Source organism: Bos indicus x Bos taurus, chromosome X, assembly GCF_003369695.1.
Source record: "Bos indicus x Bos taurus breed Angus x Brahman F1 hybrid chromosome X, Bos_hybrid_MaternalHap_v2.0, whole genome shotgun sequence".
NCBI lineage: Eukaryota > Metazoa > Chordata > Mammalia > Artiodactyla > Bovidae > Bos > Bos indicus x Bos taurus.
In genome coordinates, this window is record NC_040105.1 from 64,964,950 (window position 1) to 64,986,533 (window position 21,584).

The window sequence follows — 21,584 nt, forward strand, 5'->3', positions numbered from 1 at the left end:
CCTTGATGTACTCCTTTTCCTATTTGGAACCAGTCTGTTGTTCCATGTCCAGTTCTAACTGTTGCTTCCTGACCTGCATACAAATTTCTCAAGAGGCAGGTCAGGTGGTCTGGTATTCCCATCTCTTGAAGAATTTTCCACAGTTTATTGTGATCCACACAGTCAAAGGCTTTGGCATAGTCAGTAAAGCAGAAATAGATGGTTTTTTGGAACTCTCTTGCTTTTTCGATGATCCAGCTGATGTTGGCAATTTGGTCTCTGGTTCCTCTGCCTTTCCTAAAATCAGCTTGAACATCAGGAAGTTCATGGTTCACGTATTGCTGAAGCCTGGCTTGGAGAATTTTGAGCATTACTTTACTAGCATGTGAGATGAGTGCAATTGTGTGGTAGTTTGAGCATTCTTTGGCATTGCCTTTCTTTGGGATTGGAATGAAAACTGACCTTTTCCAGTCCTGTGGCCACTGCTGAGTTTTCCAAATTTGCTGGCATACTGAGTGCAGCACTTTGAGGCCCACTTGACTTTGCATTCCAGGATGTCTGGCTCTAGGTGAGTGATCACACCATCGTGATTATCTGGGTCGTGAAGATCTTTTTTGTACAGTTCTTCTGTGTATTCTTGACACCTCTTCTTAATATCTTCTGCTTCTGTTAGGTCCATACCGTTTCTGTCCTTTATCAAGCCCATCTTTGCATGAAATGTTCCCTTGGTGTCTCTAATTTTCTTGAAGAGATCTCTAGTCTTTCCCATTCTGTTGTTTTCCTCTATTTCTTTGCATTGATCGCTGAGGAAGGCTTTCTTACTCTTCTTGCTATTCTTTGGAACTCTGCATTTAAATGCTTATATCTTTCCTTTTCTCCTTTGCTTTTTGCTTCTCTTCTTTTCACAGCTATTTGTAAGGCCTCCTCAGACAGCCATTTTGCTTTTTTGCATTTCTTTTCCATGGGGATGGTCTTGATCCCTGTCTCCTGTACAATGTCATGAACCTCCGTCCATAGTTCATCAGGCACTCTATCTATCAGATCTAGGCCCTTAAATCTATTTCTTACTTCCACTGTATAATCATAAGGGATTTGATTTAGGTCGTATCTGAATGGTCTAGTGGTTTTCCCTACTTTCTTCAATTTCAGTCTGAATTTGGCAATAAGGAGTTCATGATCTGAGCCACAGTCAGGTCCTGGTCTTGTTTTTGCTGACTGTATAGAGCTTCTCCATCTTTGGCTGCAAAGAATATAACCAGTCTGATTTTGGTGTTGACCATCTGGTGATGTCCATGTGTAGAGTCTTCTCTTGTGTTGTTGGAAGAGGGTGTTTGCTATGACCAGTGCATTTTCTTGGCAAAACTCTATTAGCCTTTGCCCTGCTTCATTCCATATTCCAAGGCCAAATTTGCCTGTTACCCCAGGTGTTTCTTGACTTCCTACTTTTGCATTCCAGTCCCCTATAATGAAAAGGACATCTTTTTTGGGTGTTAGTTCTAAAAGGTCTTTTAGGTCTTCATAGAACCGTTCAACTTCAGCTTCTTCAGCACTACTGGTTGGCTCATAGACTTGGATTACTGTGATATTGAGTGGTTTGCCTTGGAAACGAACAGAGATCATAAGAACCTCAAACTCCTTATTCTTTGGGATATAGTTTTTTATTTATTTTTTAACAGTTAGTAGAGGAAACAGTCAGACCTGCTCCATCTAGAGAGATTCCTTTGAGAATTGATGGCCAGATAGAGACAGGTAAGATGTGAGAGAGTCTTGAGGAATTGGTTATGGCAAATGTTCTTTGCTCATGGATGGTGCTGGCTCTTGTTTGCACAGACATACCCTTTCCACACTCCAGTCAATGCAAAGGTCGTAAAGGACTACTACAAGATCATCACCCGGCCAATGGACTTACAGACACTCCGTGAAAATGTGCGTAAACGCCTCTACCCATCTCGGGAAGAGTTCAGGGAGCATTTGGAGCTAATTGTGAAAAATAGTGCAACCTACAATGGTAAGAATCTCCTGTCTTTGACTGCAAAGGTGACCTTTCAGATCCTTACTTAATTCCTTACTAGTCCTAAATTCAAAGTAGATTGGACTGATCAAAAGGACCTACAATGTATTAGTGAATTTGAGGGTTATGAAAATCAGGTAACGTGTGTTTTTAGTCATTTAATAGATATTGCTGCTTTTTATTCCCACTTTTTAATGTATCCTCTGGAGAATTTGGAGTCTATCTGTTGAAATGAAACAATTGGATGGGGAGTATGGGAGGAAGAAGTGAGCCTAGGTAAATAGAAGAGGCATTTGCTGTGGATGGAACCCCCACAGAGTATGTGCTTGTGACTGTATTTGTCTTTGATTTGATCTACAAATACGTTATAGGGGCTGTTATATTTCTACTTTGCTCAAAAACTGAAAATATAAGGAGGAAGAAATCTGTTTTCTGAGTCTTAAAGAGTTCAAGATATAGTACATACAGCTTTTGCCCATGTAAAGGATAAAATTTTCTGATTTCCAGTTGTATCCTTGAGCACAGATTCATCTCGAAGTATAGAGATTAAGGAAGGGTACAGATTAACCATGGCACTTAATAATTGAATTACCTTAGATGACTTATTTAGCATCTTATAACCTTTTCCGTTTTTTCACCTGTACGCATGCGACAATAGTTGTACCTAGATTTTAATACCTTTCACAAGCAGCCCTGACCCGTTTATCTAGTCTCATTTCCAATGACTGGCTCCCATACCTACTATAGATATAGATTCCTGCCACACTCAGCATTGTATTTCACTAAATATCCTATCCCATGTCTTCATTCCTTTGCACAGTCTTTGCCCTTTGTAAGGAATGCCCTTTATTCTCTTTCCATTCATATTTCCAGCCTAGCTCATATCCTCGCTTCATGAAGATGTATTCACATTGCTCACGGTACCCATTTTTCAATCATCTGTGCCCCTTAGCACAATTAAATCAACTTTTATAGCTCTTATTATGTTACATATAATTGATTATATATTTGATTTTCCTACCACTTTGTGACCTCCTAGAGAGACCATTCATCTTTGTATTCCAAGGGCCTAGCAGAGTACCAGACACATACAAAGGAAGAATAAATTTGTTAGGTCCAACTATCATTTAAGTTGGCAAGCATAATTGCATAAAAAAAAATGGGTAGCTAAGAGCTGACATTGAAAATGCAGAGCTTGAGGTACCTGTGGGTCATTTAGGGGCAATGTTAGTAAAAATTTGGAAATGATTTTCTCCTTACATCCCCCTCTAGCTCAATCTTCTTTTTTCCTTATACCCAAATGATGATAATAGTAATGATACCACCATCAGTGGTATTACTATCCTTCCAGTTATACAACCTAGAAATATGAGTCATCGTTGATTCACTCTCCCTCTCCCGCACTCATAGATCACTAAGTTCCATAAATTGTACCTTCTAAATTTTGCTAGAACAAATTCCCTTCCTTTTGGTCTCCATTGCAACTGTCTTAGTTGAAGCCCTTGTCATCTCTTCTTTGACCTCTTGCAATTGCTTCCAGACTTTCTCTCTGCTGCTTGCCTTAGTTCTTCATACTGTTGACAGGGTATTTTTTTCTGATATACAAGTTTGAAAAATTACTCTCTAGCTTAAAATCTTCAGTGCCTTTGTATCTCCTATTAGACCACTGTAATATGTCCCGTCCAGCCTTTCCAAGTTCCATTTCTGGTTTCTCTTCCTCACACGTACCTGTATTCCAGTTGTACAGAACTACTTGTGATTCCTGTTGTGAAATGTGTTGCTTCATGTTTCCATGAATTTGCTTAGTTAAATGTTTTTGCACACTTCTTCTTCCCTCTGGAATGTTTTTCTACAATACTATCTACCTGGTGGACTTCTCTTCATTAATGACATTGCTCAAGTATCAGTCACAACAAGCCTTTCCTGGTACTCAGATTTAATTGTTTTAAAACTGTTGCAAACCCTCCACAGTTCATAGTAATCAGTATATTCCTCTATTTGCACTTACACTCACTTTTTAAAAACTTTTATTATGGAAATTGTTAGGCATATACAGAAGTAGAGAGAAAGTAAATAAACTTCAGTACACCTATTCACCCAGTTCAAGACTTACCAGCATATGGCCAGTCTTGTTCATTATTTATATTTCCAGATATCATATCATTTCACTCATAGATACTTCCAGCACTTATACCTTGTTGTATAGCAATTTATTTTCATGTCATTTTCTTTGACTAAACCAAGAACTCTCTAAGGTAGGACTTGTGTCTTATTTTCCCTTTAATCTCATCATTGAACATATCACAGTCATTAAAAAATTGCTGAATGAACAAATAAATGCCAGCTAATTAATTAATAAGTAGTTGAGAATAGAGCTAAGGTTTAGGCTCTGGGGAGCACTTACTTTGAAAGAATTGACAGGAAGATAAACAAAGGATACTGCAAGGAAATAGAATTACTGTTTAGAAGAAAATGTTTTGACTATCCCTATGATGAGCTTAAACTAGGGTAGCCATAAGCAGGGAATGTAGGTGATAGTTGGAGGATTTTGTGAAACTCTTGTTAGGGACTTCAGGGAAACTAAAGTAGTAGTCTGAGCTAGGATGGAGATTGTTTTCTGACAAAGGCTTTGGATTAGCCATGTGTTGGGCAGACATCACAAACCATGAGTTCTGCAAATGAAAATTGCAGTCACAAATTTTGAATGCTAAAGATGATCTCCTTAGTCATCCTTAAATAAATTGTCATTTCCCTATCCATAGTATTATTTTCAAGGTATTAAAGGCAGCAGTATCAAAGGTAGTCTGCTGTGTGTGGATATACACAATAAGGGAGAGAATTAAAATTAGTGTATTCATCCATATTATTCATCTGGTATGTGTTAGGCACTGAAAAATAGAGGTAAGACTGAACATCTGTCTGACTCAGCAGCTAGGTTGGTGCAAGTCTGGAAAGGTGTTGGTACTCTTGCCTCCTGTGTCCGTGGTCTCATCTCTTCCTGTTTGTTTCTCTGTAATCTAGGGCCAAAGCACTCACTGACCCAGATCTCTCAATCAATGCTGGATCTCTGTGATGAAAAACTTAAAGAGGTAAGACATTTAAAATGAGAGAAAGGCGGTAGAATTTGAAGCTGGCAGGTACCAGAATTGAGGAAGTAGGGAATGTAACAGAAGATTAGAGAAATGAGGGAGAAGCAGGTCTTTTGTACATTAGAGTCTGGAAGGGACCTTAGAAATCATATAGTCTAATTACCTCCCTTTTGTTGATGGAAAAACTGAGGTCCATAGGAGAAACTAACTTGTCTTGGGCATCGTGGCTGTTAAATAGTAGAGCTAGGATTAAAATCTAAAATCCACATAACACTTTAGAAAGGGCTAAGGAAATTGACTTCCTGGAAAGCCAGCTGAAGCTAAGAGACTGTTTTGGCAGGGATAAATTTTAATTTTTAAAAGATAATCTGTATTTTATCTTCTTAACAACAACAAAATATGGCAGCTGTACAGGCCTAAAAAATATAAATGTGATGATGTTAATATTGAAGTAGAAATTTCGTAAAAGAAGATTGCCAAATGGCCAATAAACATGAAAAGATTATAAGTTTGGTTGATCATTGTGGAAATAAAAATTTAAACCAGTTAAACCAGTTAATACTTCATACCCACTTAGAAAGGCTAAAAAAAAAAAACAAAAAACTTAAACAAAAGGCATGGTCTTCCCTGGTGGTCCAGTGGTTAAGAATCCAACTGTCAATGCAGGGGACACAGGTTCGATCCCTAGAGGGGGAAGATTCCACATGCCACAGGGCAACTAAGCCCGTGTACCTCAGCTGCTGAGCCCAAGCTCTAGAGCCCATGCTCCACAACAGGAGAAACCATTGCAATGAGAAGCCCATGCACAGCAACAGAGACCCAGTGCAGCCAAAAATAATTTTTAAGAAGATTTTTAGTGGGTTAAGACATGGAGCAATTGATATACAGACTTTTTCGTAGTGTAGTCTAAAATGAATTTATTGGGTTAGATTCCCTTGTATAAAAGTTACTAATCAACAATAATGTGTTCAGTGTTTTCAGTGATAGTTTTACAGCAAAAACAGTGTGATATTAAAACTTAATTTGGTGAAGATGTTTTTGTTGTGGGAACTAAGCTGTTGTTGCCCAAGGGTGTATATTTTTGATGATCTACAAGACTAGAAGATAGAATACCTATAAGAATGGTTGACACATCTCTTTTGATCCTTTTACTGGAGTATTATTTCTTATCTGAATTTTTGTCTGGAACAGATGAGTTTACAATTCAAAGTTAGACTTTTTAGGACAAGAGAAATATTAATTGTCCTTAATACTCTATGATGATTATACCTCAGGAAAGCCTTTATGTTTCCTTTGCTTTGTTTCATGTCAGAAAGAAGATAAATTGGCTCGTTTAGAGAAAGCAATCAACCCCTTGCTGGATGATGATGACCAAGTGGCATTTTCTTTTATTCTGGACAACATTGTCACCCAGAAAATGATGGCAGTTCCAGATGTAAGTGGTCTGTATGTTGAATATTGTGAAGATAGTACAAAGGAAAGAAAAGGACAAAAGAGTGTCTGCATGTGTGTGTATCACTGGGGAGTCTGGAGTGTGGTGTTTGTCAATTCAAACTGGAATGTAATTTTTTTCTTTTTTTCAAACTGGTATATAATTTTAAAAAGAAACCTTTTTGCTATATGAGTGCATTATCATTGAAATCAAAGAGGCCAGGAATCTGTGATATAGAGAGGGTCTTTATTCCTGTTGTTGACATTCAGTATTTAATGCTTCTGAGTAGCTCAGGAGAGAAATTAGGATGCCAGGTAATATGGGAGGCTTTGGATTTAGAGGTGCTTCTTAACAAAGGAGAGTTTGATAATTACCCAGCATTTGTTGTCTTTTGTTTCAGTTTTTCCCTTTTGCAACTTTATGACAGGGCTACCATGTTGGGTCTCTATATCATTTTGTTATAATGATCTTCCCTAGGGAATTCTGAACTGAGTTTCCTTTTGTGTTATAGGCATATGTTGTGTATGCAATAATGCTGTGAACCCTCTGCAATGGGACTAGGGGATGCGAGATTTTAATTGTGAATATAGAGCAGGGGTCCTTACCCTGTCAGGGCACATGAACTCTTAAAAGAATCCGTGAACCCCTTAAATTATATGCAAAGTTTTGTATGATTATGTGTCTTTCTGGGAAAAGGGTCCATAGCTTTTGTCAGGGTCTTAACATTATGACGCAGTGAAGGTTGAGAAGCTCTGGTATAAAGAATTGTTTCCATTTAATTTCTCATGCTTTCTTTTTACAAGTCTTGGCCGTTTCATCACCCAGTTAATAAGAAGTTTGTTCCAGATTATTACAAAGTAATTGTCAGTCCAATGGATTTAGAGACCATACGTAAAGTGAGTGATTTGGTCTAAAATATCTTTTTGGAAGCAAGTAACTTTATATGTGTATCTGAGTCCCTTGATTTCTTTTAATCACAGAATATCTCCAAGCACAAGTATCAGAGTCGGGAGAGCTTTCTAGACGATGTCAACCTTATTCTGGCCAACAGTGTTAAATACAATGGTGAGTATTTCTCCTTTTTTTCTCTTTCCATCAGTATATCCACCCAACATTAGTTAGCATTATTAAAAGTTAAGTGCATAAAGCAGGCTTGAGCTGTGATAGTCAGCAGAGTCAATCAAATGACTTAACTGCATTTTTTTAAAAAGACATATTTTAGTGTGTTCTGTAAAGTTTGCTAATAATGTTTAATGATGACAAAGCAATGTACATTTATTTTCTAAACTTCAAAAGCACAGACAAATGAAATGAGAATAAAAATCATATGGATGTCACTTTGGGCCATCACTACTTTCCATGAGTTGTGAAAGCTTACCTATTCCCCAGGCCCTTTGATGGAACTTAGGGAAATGTGCTAACATAGACAATCGTGTGCTTCCTCAGAGCATGGAATTCCTGCTCAGTATATGAACTGATTGAATGATATGTGTCAGGTTCTGTGCTAGCTACTCCCGTCTACTGATGGGAAAGACATCACTGTCCTCATGTAATTCACAGTCCAGTCAGTGAAGAGAAACAGTTAAAATGCAGCTTATCAGGGACTATATTAGAAGGATGTACAGAGTGCCCTAGAGGAGATGAAGGAGCACCTTCACCTAAGGGTTAGGAAGGCTTTGTAAACAAGTTAATAAATTTCAGTTTTGAACAACTTACTTGTTAAATAAACATCTATTGAGCACCTAGTATGTGCTGGCACTGATAGATATTACAGGTATAAAATCAAATTAGATATGTTCTCTGCCCCCAAATTGGCTATAGTTTAGTTGGGAAAACAAAAGAAAAATCACAGAACTTGTTGTAATGCTAGATGCATGCACAGAGTGCCAAAGTAAAGCAGAAACAAAATATCTTAATCAGAGTGGGATGAGAGGAAGCTTCCTATAATAGAATTTTCTTAAGCTGAGTTCTAAAGGATCAGTGGAGTTTACTAAGCAAAGGATGTGGAGGAGACAGCATTATAGGCAGAGAGAATAGCATATGTGAAGGCACAGAAGCCTGAAATTACATCTTGGGTTCAAGAAATGAGTTATTGGGGTTGCAGTTAAGTGTAGAGTTAAATGTAGTGAATGACTGGTTATATGTAGAGAAGTAGATGTCAAATCATAAGAAGACCTGCTGCTGCTGCTGCTAAGTTGCTTCAGTCGTGTCCGACTCTGTGCGACCCCGCAGATAGCAGCCCAATAGGCTCCTCTGTCCCTGGGATTCTCCAGGCAAGAATACTGGAGTGGGTTGCCATTTCCTTCTCCAGTGCATGAAAGTGAAAAGTGAAAGTGAAGTCGCTCAGTCGTGCCCGACTCTTAGCGACCCCATGGACTGCAGCCTATCAGGCTCCTCCATCCGTGGGATTTTCCAGGCAAGAGTATAGGAGTGGGTTGCCATTGCCTTCTCCATAAGAGGACCTAGTGTATGCCATATGCCATACTTAAGAGTTTTTCAGGGACTTCTCTGGTGGTCCAGTGGTTAAGACTCCACACTTCTAATGCAGGGGGCAGGGGTTCAATCCCTGGTCAGGGAATTAAGATCCCACATGCCACATGGTACAGCCAAAAAAAAAAAAATGTTTTTCAGTTCAGTCGCTCAGTCATATCTGACTGTTTGCGACCCCATGGACTGCAGCACGCCAGGCTTCCCTGTCCATCACCAACTCGCAGAGCTTCTCAAACTCATGTCCATTGAGTTGGTGATGCCATCCAACCATCTCACCATCTGTTGTCCCCTTTTCCTCCTGCCTTCAGTCTTGCCCAGCATCAGGGTCTTTTCCAGTGAGTCAGCTTCTTGGCATCAGATGGCTAAAGTATTGGAGCTTCAGCTTCAGCATCAGTCTTTCCAATGAATATTCAGAACTGATTTCCTTTACTTTATCCTAAATGGAAGAACACTGAAAGAATTAAGCAGTAAAATGACAATCCCATGTAGCTCGTGAAGCAAAAAAGAAGAGGGAGCTAAGGGAATTTAAGAGCATTGCCTAGCATACTGAGGTCTCAACTGAAAATCTACATGTCTATATGACTTTTCTCCTACAGTATTCAGCAGCCCAAGTAGTGTGGCTGTTAAGTTCATCAGAAGGGACAGAGAATTAGGAGGAGGAGGTGAAGGAGCGGACAACCGGAAAGACAGATGAGAAAATGGATATTCTGGGTATAGAGGATAGAATATCATGGAGGAATGAAAGAACAGGGCAAGTTCAGGGAACTGTACTTGGCTAGAACCTATATATTTCATTAAGAGAAGTGGTAGGAGATGAGATGAGCCTTCTAGTTTATTCCATCTAGGTTGGGTTAAAAGAATCTACTTTGTCCCTTGTATCCTTCTTATTGCTGATTGTAAAGTGGAAATGCAGGTCATTTATCTTTCCATTATTGTTTCCTGAAAATACCTAAAGCTAATCAGCCCAAATTCTGGTAATAGAAGTTAGCAGCCTCACAGGTGTCTTAAAATGAATATAACAAGTAATAAGCTAGCAGGAATGTTACAGAGATGATGCTTGGCCTGGGGATAGCTGCCTTAAGATAGAGGGCAGGTTTATGAGGAGCTTAGGTAAGGCAATAAGGAGAAAAACCCAGAAGATGGTAATTGGAATGAGCAGAGGGCAGTAGACAGATCACAAGACAAAAATCAAATGCAAAGTGAAAATGAATAAATATTCGGTTGTATCTGGTAATCAAAGAAATAAAAATTGAAGCAGATAAACCATCTGTTTTTTGCCTATTAGATGAGCTTGGTTTCCTTTTTAATGGAAGTATTCAAAATGCTAGTGAGGTAGGTACTCTTACATATGCAGTATAAAATTATGAGACATTTCTAGAAAGCTCTTTGATAGCACTGTGACTTAAAAATAGTTAAGTGAACAGATCTTATAGTCAGGTAGACTTGAATTTGAATATTGCCCCCCCCCCAACTTCATAGCAGTATGACTTTGGACAAGCAACTTAGACTCTGCTTTCTCATCTGTAAAATGGGGGAAATAATAATACCCTCCTCAGATGGCTATTGTGAGGATTACAGGAAATAATGAGTGTAAGTGCTTAGCATGTAGTAAGATAATCTGTCCTAATCAGAGATACAGAAAAAGCTATTCACAATAATGTCATTTATATTAATGAGAAATAACTTTGGAACGGTTAATGTAAAGGGAATGACTAGTTAGTGTGCCACCTGCATGATAGATTATTGTATAAAGATTGAAAGCTTATTCTAAAAAAACTAATGACAAGAGTGCTTAGAATGTTAAGTGAGAAAAGTAAAACACATAACTTTAATTTCATCTCAGTTATGCTTTTTATGAAAAGATACATACATTAAAAAAAGTGATGGTAATAGTGGTTATTTCTGAGATGTAAGGTTAGGATTATCTTCATGTTCATCTTTTATAGTTTTCCAAGTTTTCTACTGGTATGGAAAGCAGGAAACTCTTTCAAGAGGAGGTCGTTTTTGAGCTAAAATTTAAAGGATGATGATTATTGCAGCTAATTCTTTATTGAGCACCTGCTGTGCTGAGCAGATAGTCAAGTGGAGAAAGGTAGGGAAGAAGTTCCAGATAGAGAGTGCAAATGCTAGAAAGATGAGAGCACCTTGGACAGGGAAGTGCAAACAGTTGAGTTTGGCTGTGGTGCAGAGTGGGAACTAGTTTTGGTGTTAATAAAGGAGTTTTTAAAGTTCAGTTCAGTTCAGTCGTCCAGTCGTGTCCGACTCTGTGACCCCATGCATCACAGCACGCCAGGCCTCCCTGTCCATCACCAACTTCCAGAGTCTATTCAAACTCCTGTCCATCGAGTCAGTGATGCCATCCAGCCATCTCATCCTCTGTCGTCCCCTTCTCCTCCTGCCCCCAATCCCTCCCAGCATCAGGGTCTTTTCCAATGAGTCAGCTCTTCGCATCAGGTGGCCAAAGTATTGGGAGTTTCAGCTTTAGCATCAATCCTTCCAATGAAGTTCAGATTAGATCAGTCGCTCAGTCGTGTCCGACTCTTTGCGACCCCATGAATCGCAGCACGCCAGGCCTCCCTGTCCATCACCAACTCCCGGAGTTCACTCAGAGTCACGTCCATCGAGTCAGTGATGCCATCCAGCCATCTCATTCTCTGTCGTCCCCTTCTCCTCCTGCCCCCAATCCCTCCCAGCATCCAATGAAGTTAGGTGGGCCCAAATCATGAAAGGCACCTAGTATGTCTTACTAAGCCTTTAAAAGGACAAATCACCAATAAAGAAACTATTGACAACCATCCAAGTTAAAGCACTGAGAGCTTGAACTAAGTTACGAAGCGATAAAAATGGAAAGATGGGGACAGATGGTAGAGATATTGAGGAAGTAGAATTGATAACCTTCATAAATGGCTAGAAATTGAGGGTATAGGTAAAGGACTACTGCTAAGTCACTTCAGTCGTGTCCGACTCTGTGCGATGCCATAGATGGCAGCCCACCAGGCTCCCCTGTCCCTGGGATTCTCCAGGCAAGAACACTGGAGTGGGTTGCCATTTCCTTCTCCAATGCATGAAAGTGAAAAGTGAAAATGAAGTCGCTCAGTCATGTCCGACTCTTTGCGACCCCATGGACTGCACTCTACCAGGCTCCTCCGTCCATGGGATTTTCCAGGCAAGAGTACTGGAGTGGGGTGCCATCGCCTTCTTCAAGGTAAAGGACAGGGAGAATTAAAAATGATGCCAAGTACTCCTGTTCTCTTGGTGAAAACAGAAATTGGTACAAACTTTTTAGAGGACTATAAATGTGTATTCCCTTTGACTAAGCAAGTTCATCTCAAAGGAATATTTCATACAAGTTTGCAAAGGCATATGTGCAAATGTACATATGTTTGTAATTGCAACTTTGTAATTAAGGAAACAGCATTCTAAAATATCCAACAATAAGAAATTATTAATAGTTAAACTATGGTACATCTATATGATGGAATACTGTTTAGCCATCAGAATGGTAGATTAGCTAACAAATAAAGCTGTATCTTGTATATGCTGATACCCAAATATATCCAAGATATGTATTGATGAAAACTAGATCACTCAACAGTATATACAGAAGGATTTGTACATTTAGATCCTATGGAGGCCAGACAGGTAACATAAATGAGTGAAATGGGCTCAGTAGTAATGATGTACTGAAGAGCCCATCTAAAGGGCTCAGTCACTAGTTCAATTGTTGTCATAAGGAAGAATTACTAAAGGGAGAGGTGGAGGATAATCTTCACTTTATGCTTTTTTGTACTTAGATGTTTGAATTTTTTTAATTGAGCATGAAGTACTTTTGTTAATTTAAAAAATCTGGTTTTTAGAAGGGCGGATAAGTCAGATGACATTCAGAATTCTGACTTGGGCAAACTGGTGGTATCATTGACTAATATAGTTGTCCCTCGATGTCCACAACTCCCAGGAATACCAAATCTGTAGATGCTCAAGTCACTTGTAAAATGGCATAGTATCTGCATCTAACTGTCACACATTCTCCCATATACTTTAAATCATCTCTAGATTACTTACGATACCTATACAATGTAAATGCTATGTAAATAGTTATAAATACAATGTAAATAGTTTCCAGTGTGCAGAAAAATCAAGTTTTGCAATATGGAACTTTCTGAAATTTTTTTCACAAATGTTTTTGCCCAATGATTCCATCATTGTGGAACCCATGGATGGATACAGAGGGCTGACTATAATAGGAAATAAAGGAGGAGTAGTTTTGGAGGAAAAGTGGTAGAGTTCAATTTGGGCTGTGTTGTATTGAGGTAGGATATCCAAGTAAAGACTTTGAGTAGATAATAGAGGTCCAGAGCTCAGAAGAGAAGTCTGTACTGTTTGTATATATGGATATTTTTTCAAATCATCAGCATATAAAAATATAAGTGGATGAGTTCAAATAGGGAGTCAGGTACATTCCTTGAACCCTCTGATGCTATAGCTGAAATACACTTGTATGTTTTTCTGGGTAGAAAGACCATAGCTTTATCAGATTATCAAAGTTATATGTGACCCAAAAAGGTCAAGAACCACTGTTAAGAGAGAATGTAGGATGAGAATGTATTTGACAGATACCAAACCAGCATTTAAGGGATAGGGTGGAGAATACTGGGGAGTGACCAGGATGAAAAAAAGGAAAACCAGAAGAGAGTAATGCTCTAGAAACCAAGAGAATAGGAAAATGGCCAGCAGATCAAGTGCTACAGAGAAGACCAAAGAGAATGGTCATTAGAAGAGCTAGTTTAGTACAGTGGTAGAATCAAAAGCCAGACTACAGAGGATATGAGTGAATGAGAATTTAAAAAGTGGAGGCTGAAATTTGCCTAAGAAGGGAAGAAGGAAGACTCTAATCAGTGTGTTAGAAGGGATGAGTCAGTTGGACAGAGGGTATCTTTGTATAGATGAAAGAGAAGAAAATAAAGAATATGAGATAAGATCCCTGTGAGAATGGGAATATAAACATTGAGAATGTTTCTGCCCAGTAGCCTCTCATTTTCTCTGCAAAATAGCAAACAGGGCCTTTTGCTAAGAATGAGTGAGGTGGTGGGAGAGAGAATTTGAAGAGAAATGTAGATAAAGGTTTGAATTAATACAAATTTTGTATTAGGGAAAATCTGTTTATAGTTTAACATGTTTCAAATTTCTTACCAAGTTATTTTAAATCCCCTCACCCCCACCTCCTGATGAAGAAAGATAAATAACAGCAGTCCTATAGCTTACTTTGGTATACTGCTGTACATTGCCTTAGTTTTTGAACTAAAGTTAGGAGAGGCCTGATAGAGACAGGATTTAATGGGGATGCAAGTTTCCTTTGGATCAGAGAGAGAATGAAGAGACTGGACAGATACAAGGCTGAGATAAGGAAATGTAGGATATTGGAATTGAAACTTTCAGAGGTTAAGCAGTAAAATCTGCTTAACAGTTAGCAGTAAAGACAGCATTCTAGATATAGCCATGGATATGTTTGGCTGGAATGGAGGTGCAAACCATTGGCATGAAGATTTACAAGGATTTTGGATAGGTGGTACATATGAACATTAGAGTAACCCATCATAGTGGAGAGGGATTTGGAGCCAAGAAGATTGTGCCAGGTGTGTAAGTCCTTGGTAATGTGAGTTGGTTAATGATGGTGAGTAAAACTGAAGAGCAGAGATCTCAAACTCAAGTGGCCTATAGGGGCCAGGCTAGTAATGTAAATGAGTTGAGGTGGGCCAAGTGTGGATTGAACTCTGAAAGCCAAATAAAAACATCTATCTGCCGGCCCAATCTAGCTCCAAGGCAGCTCGTTTTCAACCTCTGGCATGGTAGAGAACGAGCCTAAAAGTAGGAGGAATTTTTTTTTCCCCAAGGGGAAGTAAATAATAATTTGGTAGCAGCAGTAGACAGCCTAGAAGGCTGTCTTCCCCTCATCCTTAATCAGTGGGTGAGAGTATAAGAAACCTCTGAATAGGGCAGAAAGGGTTAGTGGTGTCATGAGATAAGAAATGTGATCTTTGTTTTGTGCTAAAAGGATATCCATTATGGAGTTGAAGGCACATATGAGATGTTTCCTACCATCAGGTACTATATACAAAATAATACTTTTATTTGAAACTGTGTTGGTCTGGCCAGATATGAACCTGCCTCTATTTCTAATTAATAGTAATAAAGTCCATGTGGAATCTATTCCCTGCTTTAACATTTTTATTTCAAAAAAATTTTCTAGCAAAGTTAGTAGAATGGTATCTCTGATTAACATTATTTTGACCCTTTCCATTCAAATTCTTCACACATATCATTCTGCATATGGCATATTTCTATAGCATTTTACATACTTTGATTATCATGTATGTAACATATGAGCTAAGTTGTACATAGCTAGAATGCTTAGCACTAAGGTTAGGATCATTGGGCAACAAGTGAAAGATAAGTAATACTTCACCCAGAAGTATGCAGTACACGTTGGAGGACTCAGGTCTTGTACTAGAGGTGGTGATAGACTGCACACTAGTGTTCAAGCCTCTAGGTCTGTTCACCTACCACATAGGTGCTAAATCAATTGCAGAGCCTCTGTTCATGTTCAGATTACATTTGAAGGAATATTAATAATCAGAGAAACCCAAAACTTGGGATTAGAACTATTCGCAATAGTCTTAAAAGTCACATAACATTCCATGTCAGTGAGAATGATATAGATAAAGAAATCCTGTCTGAAAAACACAACCCAAACTTTATACCAGTCTTAGCAAAACCATAAAGTAGTTGGCAGAGGCCTTAATACTTAATGTTTGATTAAATTTAAGATAAACTGCATAGTCTGTGGGCTTCCCAGGTGGCTCAGTGGTAAAGAATCCACCTGCCAATGCAGGAGACAGGAGACACAAGTTTGATCCTTGGGTTGGGAAGATCCCCTGGAGGAGGGCATGGCAACCCACTCCCAATATCCTTGCCTGGAGAATCCCATGAACAGAGGAGCCTGGCGGACTACAGTCAATGGGACTGCAGAGAGTTGGACATGACTGAGCATGCACGCATGCCCGCATAGTCTGTACCAATAGATGATGCCAAACTATTCGTGATGAAACCCCTTTTCCCAAAGAATTTCCTAACAAGTTCCTCCTCCAGTGTTCTTCAAACCAAAAATTAATAAGAAGCCATCTTACCTATGATAAGTAGATCACACATCATAAAATCTCAGTGCCTGAAGTTTTAGAATGCTTAGCAGGACCCTACAATCTAGATTAGATAAAACAATAAATTTACCCAAAAAATCTCCAGGGAAGTTTTTTCTACACTTTTGTTTGAGTAACTCCCAACCCTGTGTGATCTCTAATAGTTCTGTGTATAGGACTCTTTTATGGAGCTCATCATATACACATGTGCAGCTTAGCATTCAGCTGAAGATTTAAGAGAGCTTTTCTGCAGATCTTAGATTGTCTTGTGGAGTTCCCACCTCTCCAGTTCTGTCCTGCCATTTCTAACAGTTCTAGCCTCTTCAGACTCCAGTATCTGTTTCTATGGCTTAGTCAGACTGCTGTGCTTTTGTTGGATTCAGCAGAAAGCCAAGGACAATTGTAGGGCTTACTTCCTTTATTTCCTTTCTCTCAAGAATGACAGTCCTATACTTCCTGGTTGGAAACAGTTGTTTCATTTGTTTTTTTGCAGTTTTCTGGTTACAGTGGGAAGACTAATTCAATAGCAGTTACTCTATTGTGCCCAAGAAGGTCTTTAGGTTTACTGTATTTTCTGACATAGAAATTTCATTTTTATGTAGTTATATTTATCAGTCTTTGCTGTTTAGATTTCTGTATAATTGTTTAAAAGACCTTCCCTACTCTGAGATAGCCAACTATATTTTCTTCTAATATGTATAGTATTTAAACATTTACTGATTTTTAAAAATAGAATCTAAGATATAAGGTAAATATCTAACTTATTTTCTCTTCCAAAGAATTAGCCAAAGTGTCCAAGTTGTACTTATGGAATGGTCTGTCCTTTTGTACATTAGTACAAAATGCTACCTTTATCATGTAGTAGATTCTTATATATTCTTTAACCTAGTTTGGAGCTTTCCGTTTTATTTATTTGTTTATCTAATCTGTACTATTATCACCAGATAGTGTCTCTGATTATCATTCAGACTTTATAATTTTAAATTCCTCTGATGTGACTATCTTTCCTCTATTAGCCTAAATAAACTGTAGGATCATTTCTGTTAAATTCTAACTTGTCAGTGACAGATAATTTTGAAATCTTATTTTAATTTATGGATTAATTTGAAGACAATGTGTATCTTTGTAATATGTTTCTCCATCTAGAAGCTCATGTTTCTTCATTTATTCGCATGTTCTTTTACCTTTGTCAATAAAGACTTTTAGGTTATGTTGTATAATTTCTAGGCATCTTTTGTTTATTTCTATATATTTTATAGTTTTTATTGCTATTGAGCATCTACTTTTTTTGTTGTTGAGTTTATTCCTGGCTAATTTAAAAGTTTTGCTACTGTTGTACATGTGCTCCCCTCCTGCAAAGTGGTTATTAAATCTAAAGGTTTCAATCAGTTTGAAGAATAGTATTGTTAACAGGTTAATATAATGCTTAAAATATTTTTGTATACTAGTTTCTAAGTCTGTAAGTTTGGCCATTAATAAATATTAAGGTTCTTTTTTTCTGTTAATAACTTTCCTTGAATTGGGGCCAAGGTATAAGTATTCCTACATAGAGGTTGAGTCTCACATCATTAAAGAGAATAAAATCTCTTTTGATATCACTTCAGCCCCTTGCTGCCATCCATTCTTTTCATAGCTGACTTTTTGTTTTTATTGTGGTAAAATATACATGAAATAAAAATTTACCTTTTCAACCATTTTTAAGTTTACAGTTCACTGGCATTAAGTACATTCATAATGTTGTGCAGCCATCACCACTATCGGTTCCCAGAACCATTTCTTTATCCCAAACAGAAACTCAGTATCCCCATTCTCCCATTCCCCCAGTTCTTAGTAAACTCTATTCTACTTTCTTTCAATGAATTTGCCTCTTCTAGGTACCTCATATGAGTAGACTCATACAATAAATAGAATATTTGTCCTTTTGTATCTGGCTTTTATTTCACTTTGCATAATGCTTCCAAGGTTCAACCATCCATGTTGTAGCATGGGTCAGAATTTCTTTTTTCTTTTTTAATGAACATGTAATGTGTCTCTCCTATTCTTTACCTGCCATTCATGTCTCACTCAGCTTTAATCTAGTTTCTACCCTGCCAAGCATACCAAATGAACAGGATCACATAATTGCCAGGTATAGTGGGCACTTTTCAGTCCTTATCTTTACCTCACCCCACTCTTTGACATCATTGAGCATTTCTTCCTTGAAATTATAGTATGATTGGCTTCATGACAACTTTCAGCTCTTACTTTCCTCTTACCTCTTAGACCATTACTTTTCAGTCTCCTTTACTGAATGTTATTCTGCCTGTTACTACAAGTTTAACCACCACCTCTTTCTGATGGCTCTCAACTCTATTCTGGGCAAAGATCTATATATATCCCAACCACCTGCTGAACATTCCCTCTTGGATGTCCCAGTGGAACTTGAAACATGCTTCAATCTGAATATTCTACTATCCTTCTCTATTCCAACTTTCTCCCTCTGTCCTTTACTTGACTCACTCCTTTACTGTTTCCAGTCTGGATTTAATGGGTTACTAGCATCTTGCCGGGAGAAATATCAATAACCTCAGATATGCAGATGACACCACCCTTACGGCAGAAAGTGAAGAGGAACTAAAAAGCCTCTTGATGAAAGTGAAAGAGGAGAGTGACAAAGTTGGCTTAAAGCTCAACATTCAGAAAACTAAGATCATGGCATCTGGTCCCATCACTTCATGGCAAATGGATGGGGAAACAATGGAAACATTGGCTGACTTTATTTTTCTGGGCTCCAAAATCACTGCAGATGGTGACTGCAGCCATGAAATTAAAAGACCCTTGCTCCTTGGAAGTAAAGTTATGACCAACCTAGACAGCATATTAAAAAGCAGAGCGATTACTTTGCCAACAAAGGTCCATCTAGTCGAGGCTGTGGTTTTTCCAGTGGTCGTGTATGAATGCGAGAGTTGGACTATAAAGAAAGCTGAGCGCCGAAGAATTGATGCTTTTGAACTGTGGTGTTGGAGAAGACTCTTGAGAGTCCCTTGGACTGCAAGGACATCCATCCAGTCCATTCTAAAGGAGATCAGTCCTAGGTGTTCATTGGAAGGACTGATGCTAAAGCTGAAACTCCAATACTTTGGCCACCTCATGCGAAGAGTTGACTCATTGGAAAAGACTCTGATGCTGGGAGAGATTGTGGGCAGGAGGAGAAGAGGATGACAGAGGATGAGATGGCTGGATGGCGTCACCGACCGATGGACATGAGTTTGGGTGAGTTGGTGATCACAGGGAAGCCTGGCGTGCTGCAGTCCATGGGGTTGCAAAGAGTCAGACATGACTGAGCGACTGAACTGAGCATCACTGAGTAGCAGCTGGAAACCTCACAGTTATTTTTGATTCTTCCTGTTGAATAAATCCCTGACTTCCAGCATATCACTAAAACCCTCATTATATTTTGCCTAAATTATTACAATAAATAGTCACCTGGCCAATATCCCAGCCTAGACTTCTCACCTATCATTTGCATTTTGTCAGATAGACCTCTTTAATTGGAGAGGGAAATGGCAACCCACTCCAGTATTCTTGCCTGGAAAATCCCATGGACAGAGGAGCCTGGTGGATGGTCCATGGGGTCATGAAGAGCTGGAATGACTGAGCGACTAAACAACAGACTTCTTTAATAATTCATACTTCTTATAAAAAAAGTCAAATGATAGAGAAATAGATAGAATTAAATATTAACACTTCCGGAGACACTGCTTTGGGAAAGATCCCTAGTGTTCTTACTTGCTGCAAGTAATAAATCTTTCCTTCTCCTGAAAAAGAAGAGAAAAGCTTCTTTCTACCCGCACACTCCTATTTCTATGGTTTTATTCCCTAGAGGTAACAGTTTGGTGTATATCCTTTTATACTTTTTTCTGTACTTGACTCAAAACATGGTAAATAATTACACATTAGTTTTTAACTTTTTGTCTTTTTTTTTCTTTTGGCAACAATGGACATTTTTATAGATAATTATTCTGTAATTTGCTCTCTTTGTTCATGAATATATCCTGATCCTCTTTTTTAAGCTTCTATTTTGAAATAATTTTAGACTCAAGAAATTACAAAAATAGTCTATAGAGACCTGTATACCCTTTATGTACCTTCCTCCAGTGGCAACATCTTAGATAGCTGTGGTACAATATCAAAATCAGGAAATTGATGCATTATCATTAACTAGATTACAGACCTTATTCAGTTTGCACCTTGAAAAAAATCTATATTCATCTGTGCATGTGTATTTTTTATGCAGTTTTATGCCATCACCTAACCACCACAATCAAGGTTTAGAACTGGTCTGTCATCACAGAAGAACTCCCTGATGATACCTTTTGTATTCCTGTCCCTCCACGTGCACACACCTTTCTCCTTGTTCCCTGGCAACCACCTAGCTGTTCTCCATCTCTGTACTTTTGATACTTGAGCATCTTATACAAAGAATAGTACAATATTTTTGAGATTGACTTTTTTTTCACTAAGCATAATTCTCGAGATCAATTCAATTTATTGTATGTGTCAGTAGTTCATGTTTTAAGTTGTTGAGTAGTGTTCATCGTACCAGAAGTTTGTTCAGCCGTTCAGTCATTGAAAGATACTCAGTTCTCCAATATTTTGCCATTGTGAATAAAGCTGGTATGAACATTCGTGTATAAGATTTTGTATGAATGTAAATTGTCCTTTCTCTGAGATAAATGCCCAAGAATGAGATGGTAGATATATGTGTAGTTCCGTGAGAAACTGCTATACTCTTTTCCAGAATGCCTGTACCATTTTGCATTTTCTCCAGCAATGAACTAATCATACAGTTTCTCTGCAGTATTAGTATTACCACTATTTAAATAAATTGTATCTGTTCATCTTTTTCATTGTGTTTTTACTTTGCATTCCCCTAATGGCTATTGATATTAAATATCTTTTCATGTGCATATTTACCACCCATGTATTTTCTTCAGTGAAGTGTCTGTTTCTTTGCCCCAGGTTTTTTTTTTGGCTGTACTGGGTCTTTGTTGCTGCTCAGGCTTTTCTCCAGTGATGGCGAGTGGGGGCCACTGTCTAGTTGTGGTGTGTAGGCTTCTCATTGTGGTGGCTTCTCTTGTGGAGCACAGGCTCTGGAGTGTGTGGGCTTCTGTAGTTTCAGCACGTGGGCTCAGTAGTTATGGTGTATTGGCTTAGTTGCTCCACTGCATGTGAGATCTTCTGGGACTTGGGATCAAACATGTCTCCTGCATTGGCAGGTGGATTCTTTACCACTGAGCCACAAGAGAAGTCCTGCCCCAGTTTTAATTGCATTGTTTTCTTATGATTAATGAGTTTTAAGGTTTCTTTATGTATTCTAGGTATGCTTCCTTTATTAGATATGTGATTTA

At 38.4% G+C, this 21,584-nt stretch overlaps 1 protein-coding gene across 8 annotated transcripts in view; it reads left to right on the forward strand.

Annotated features, from left to right (window-relative positions):
* TAF1 (TATA-box binding protein associated factor 1) overlaps window positions 1-21,584 on the forward strand; it is a 71,718-nt gene that overhangs the window by 30,747 nt on the left and 19,387 nt on the right. For 4 of the 8 annotated variants that reach the window (XM_027534866.1, XM_027534868.1, XM_027534867.1 and 1 more), the window contains exons 28-32: window positions 1,810-1,987; window positions 5,012-5,079; window positions 6,392-6,514; window positions 7,315-7,407; window positions 7,492-7,576. In XM_027534866.1, the coding sequence (XP_027390667.1) occupies window positions 1,810-1,987; window positions 5,012-5,079; window positions 6,392-6,514; window positions 7,315-7,407; window positions 7,492-7,576 (547 nt within the window). Of the gene's footprint in view, window positions 1-1,809; window positions 1,988-5,011; window positions 5,080-6,391; window positions 6,515-7,314; window positions 7,408-7,491; window positions 7,577-16,687; window positions 17,891-18,710; window positions 18,808-20,470; window positions 21,144-21,584 lie in introns of those variants that run through there. The other 4 variants (XM_027534871.1, XM_027534874.1, XM_027534870.1 and 1 more) reach the window with 3 other exon arrangements.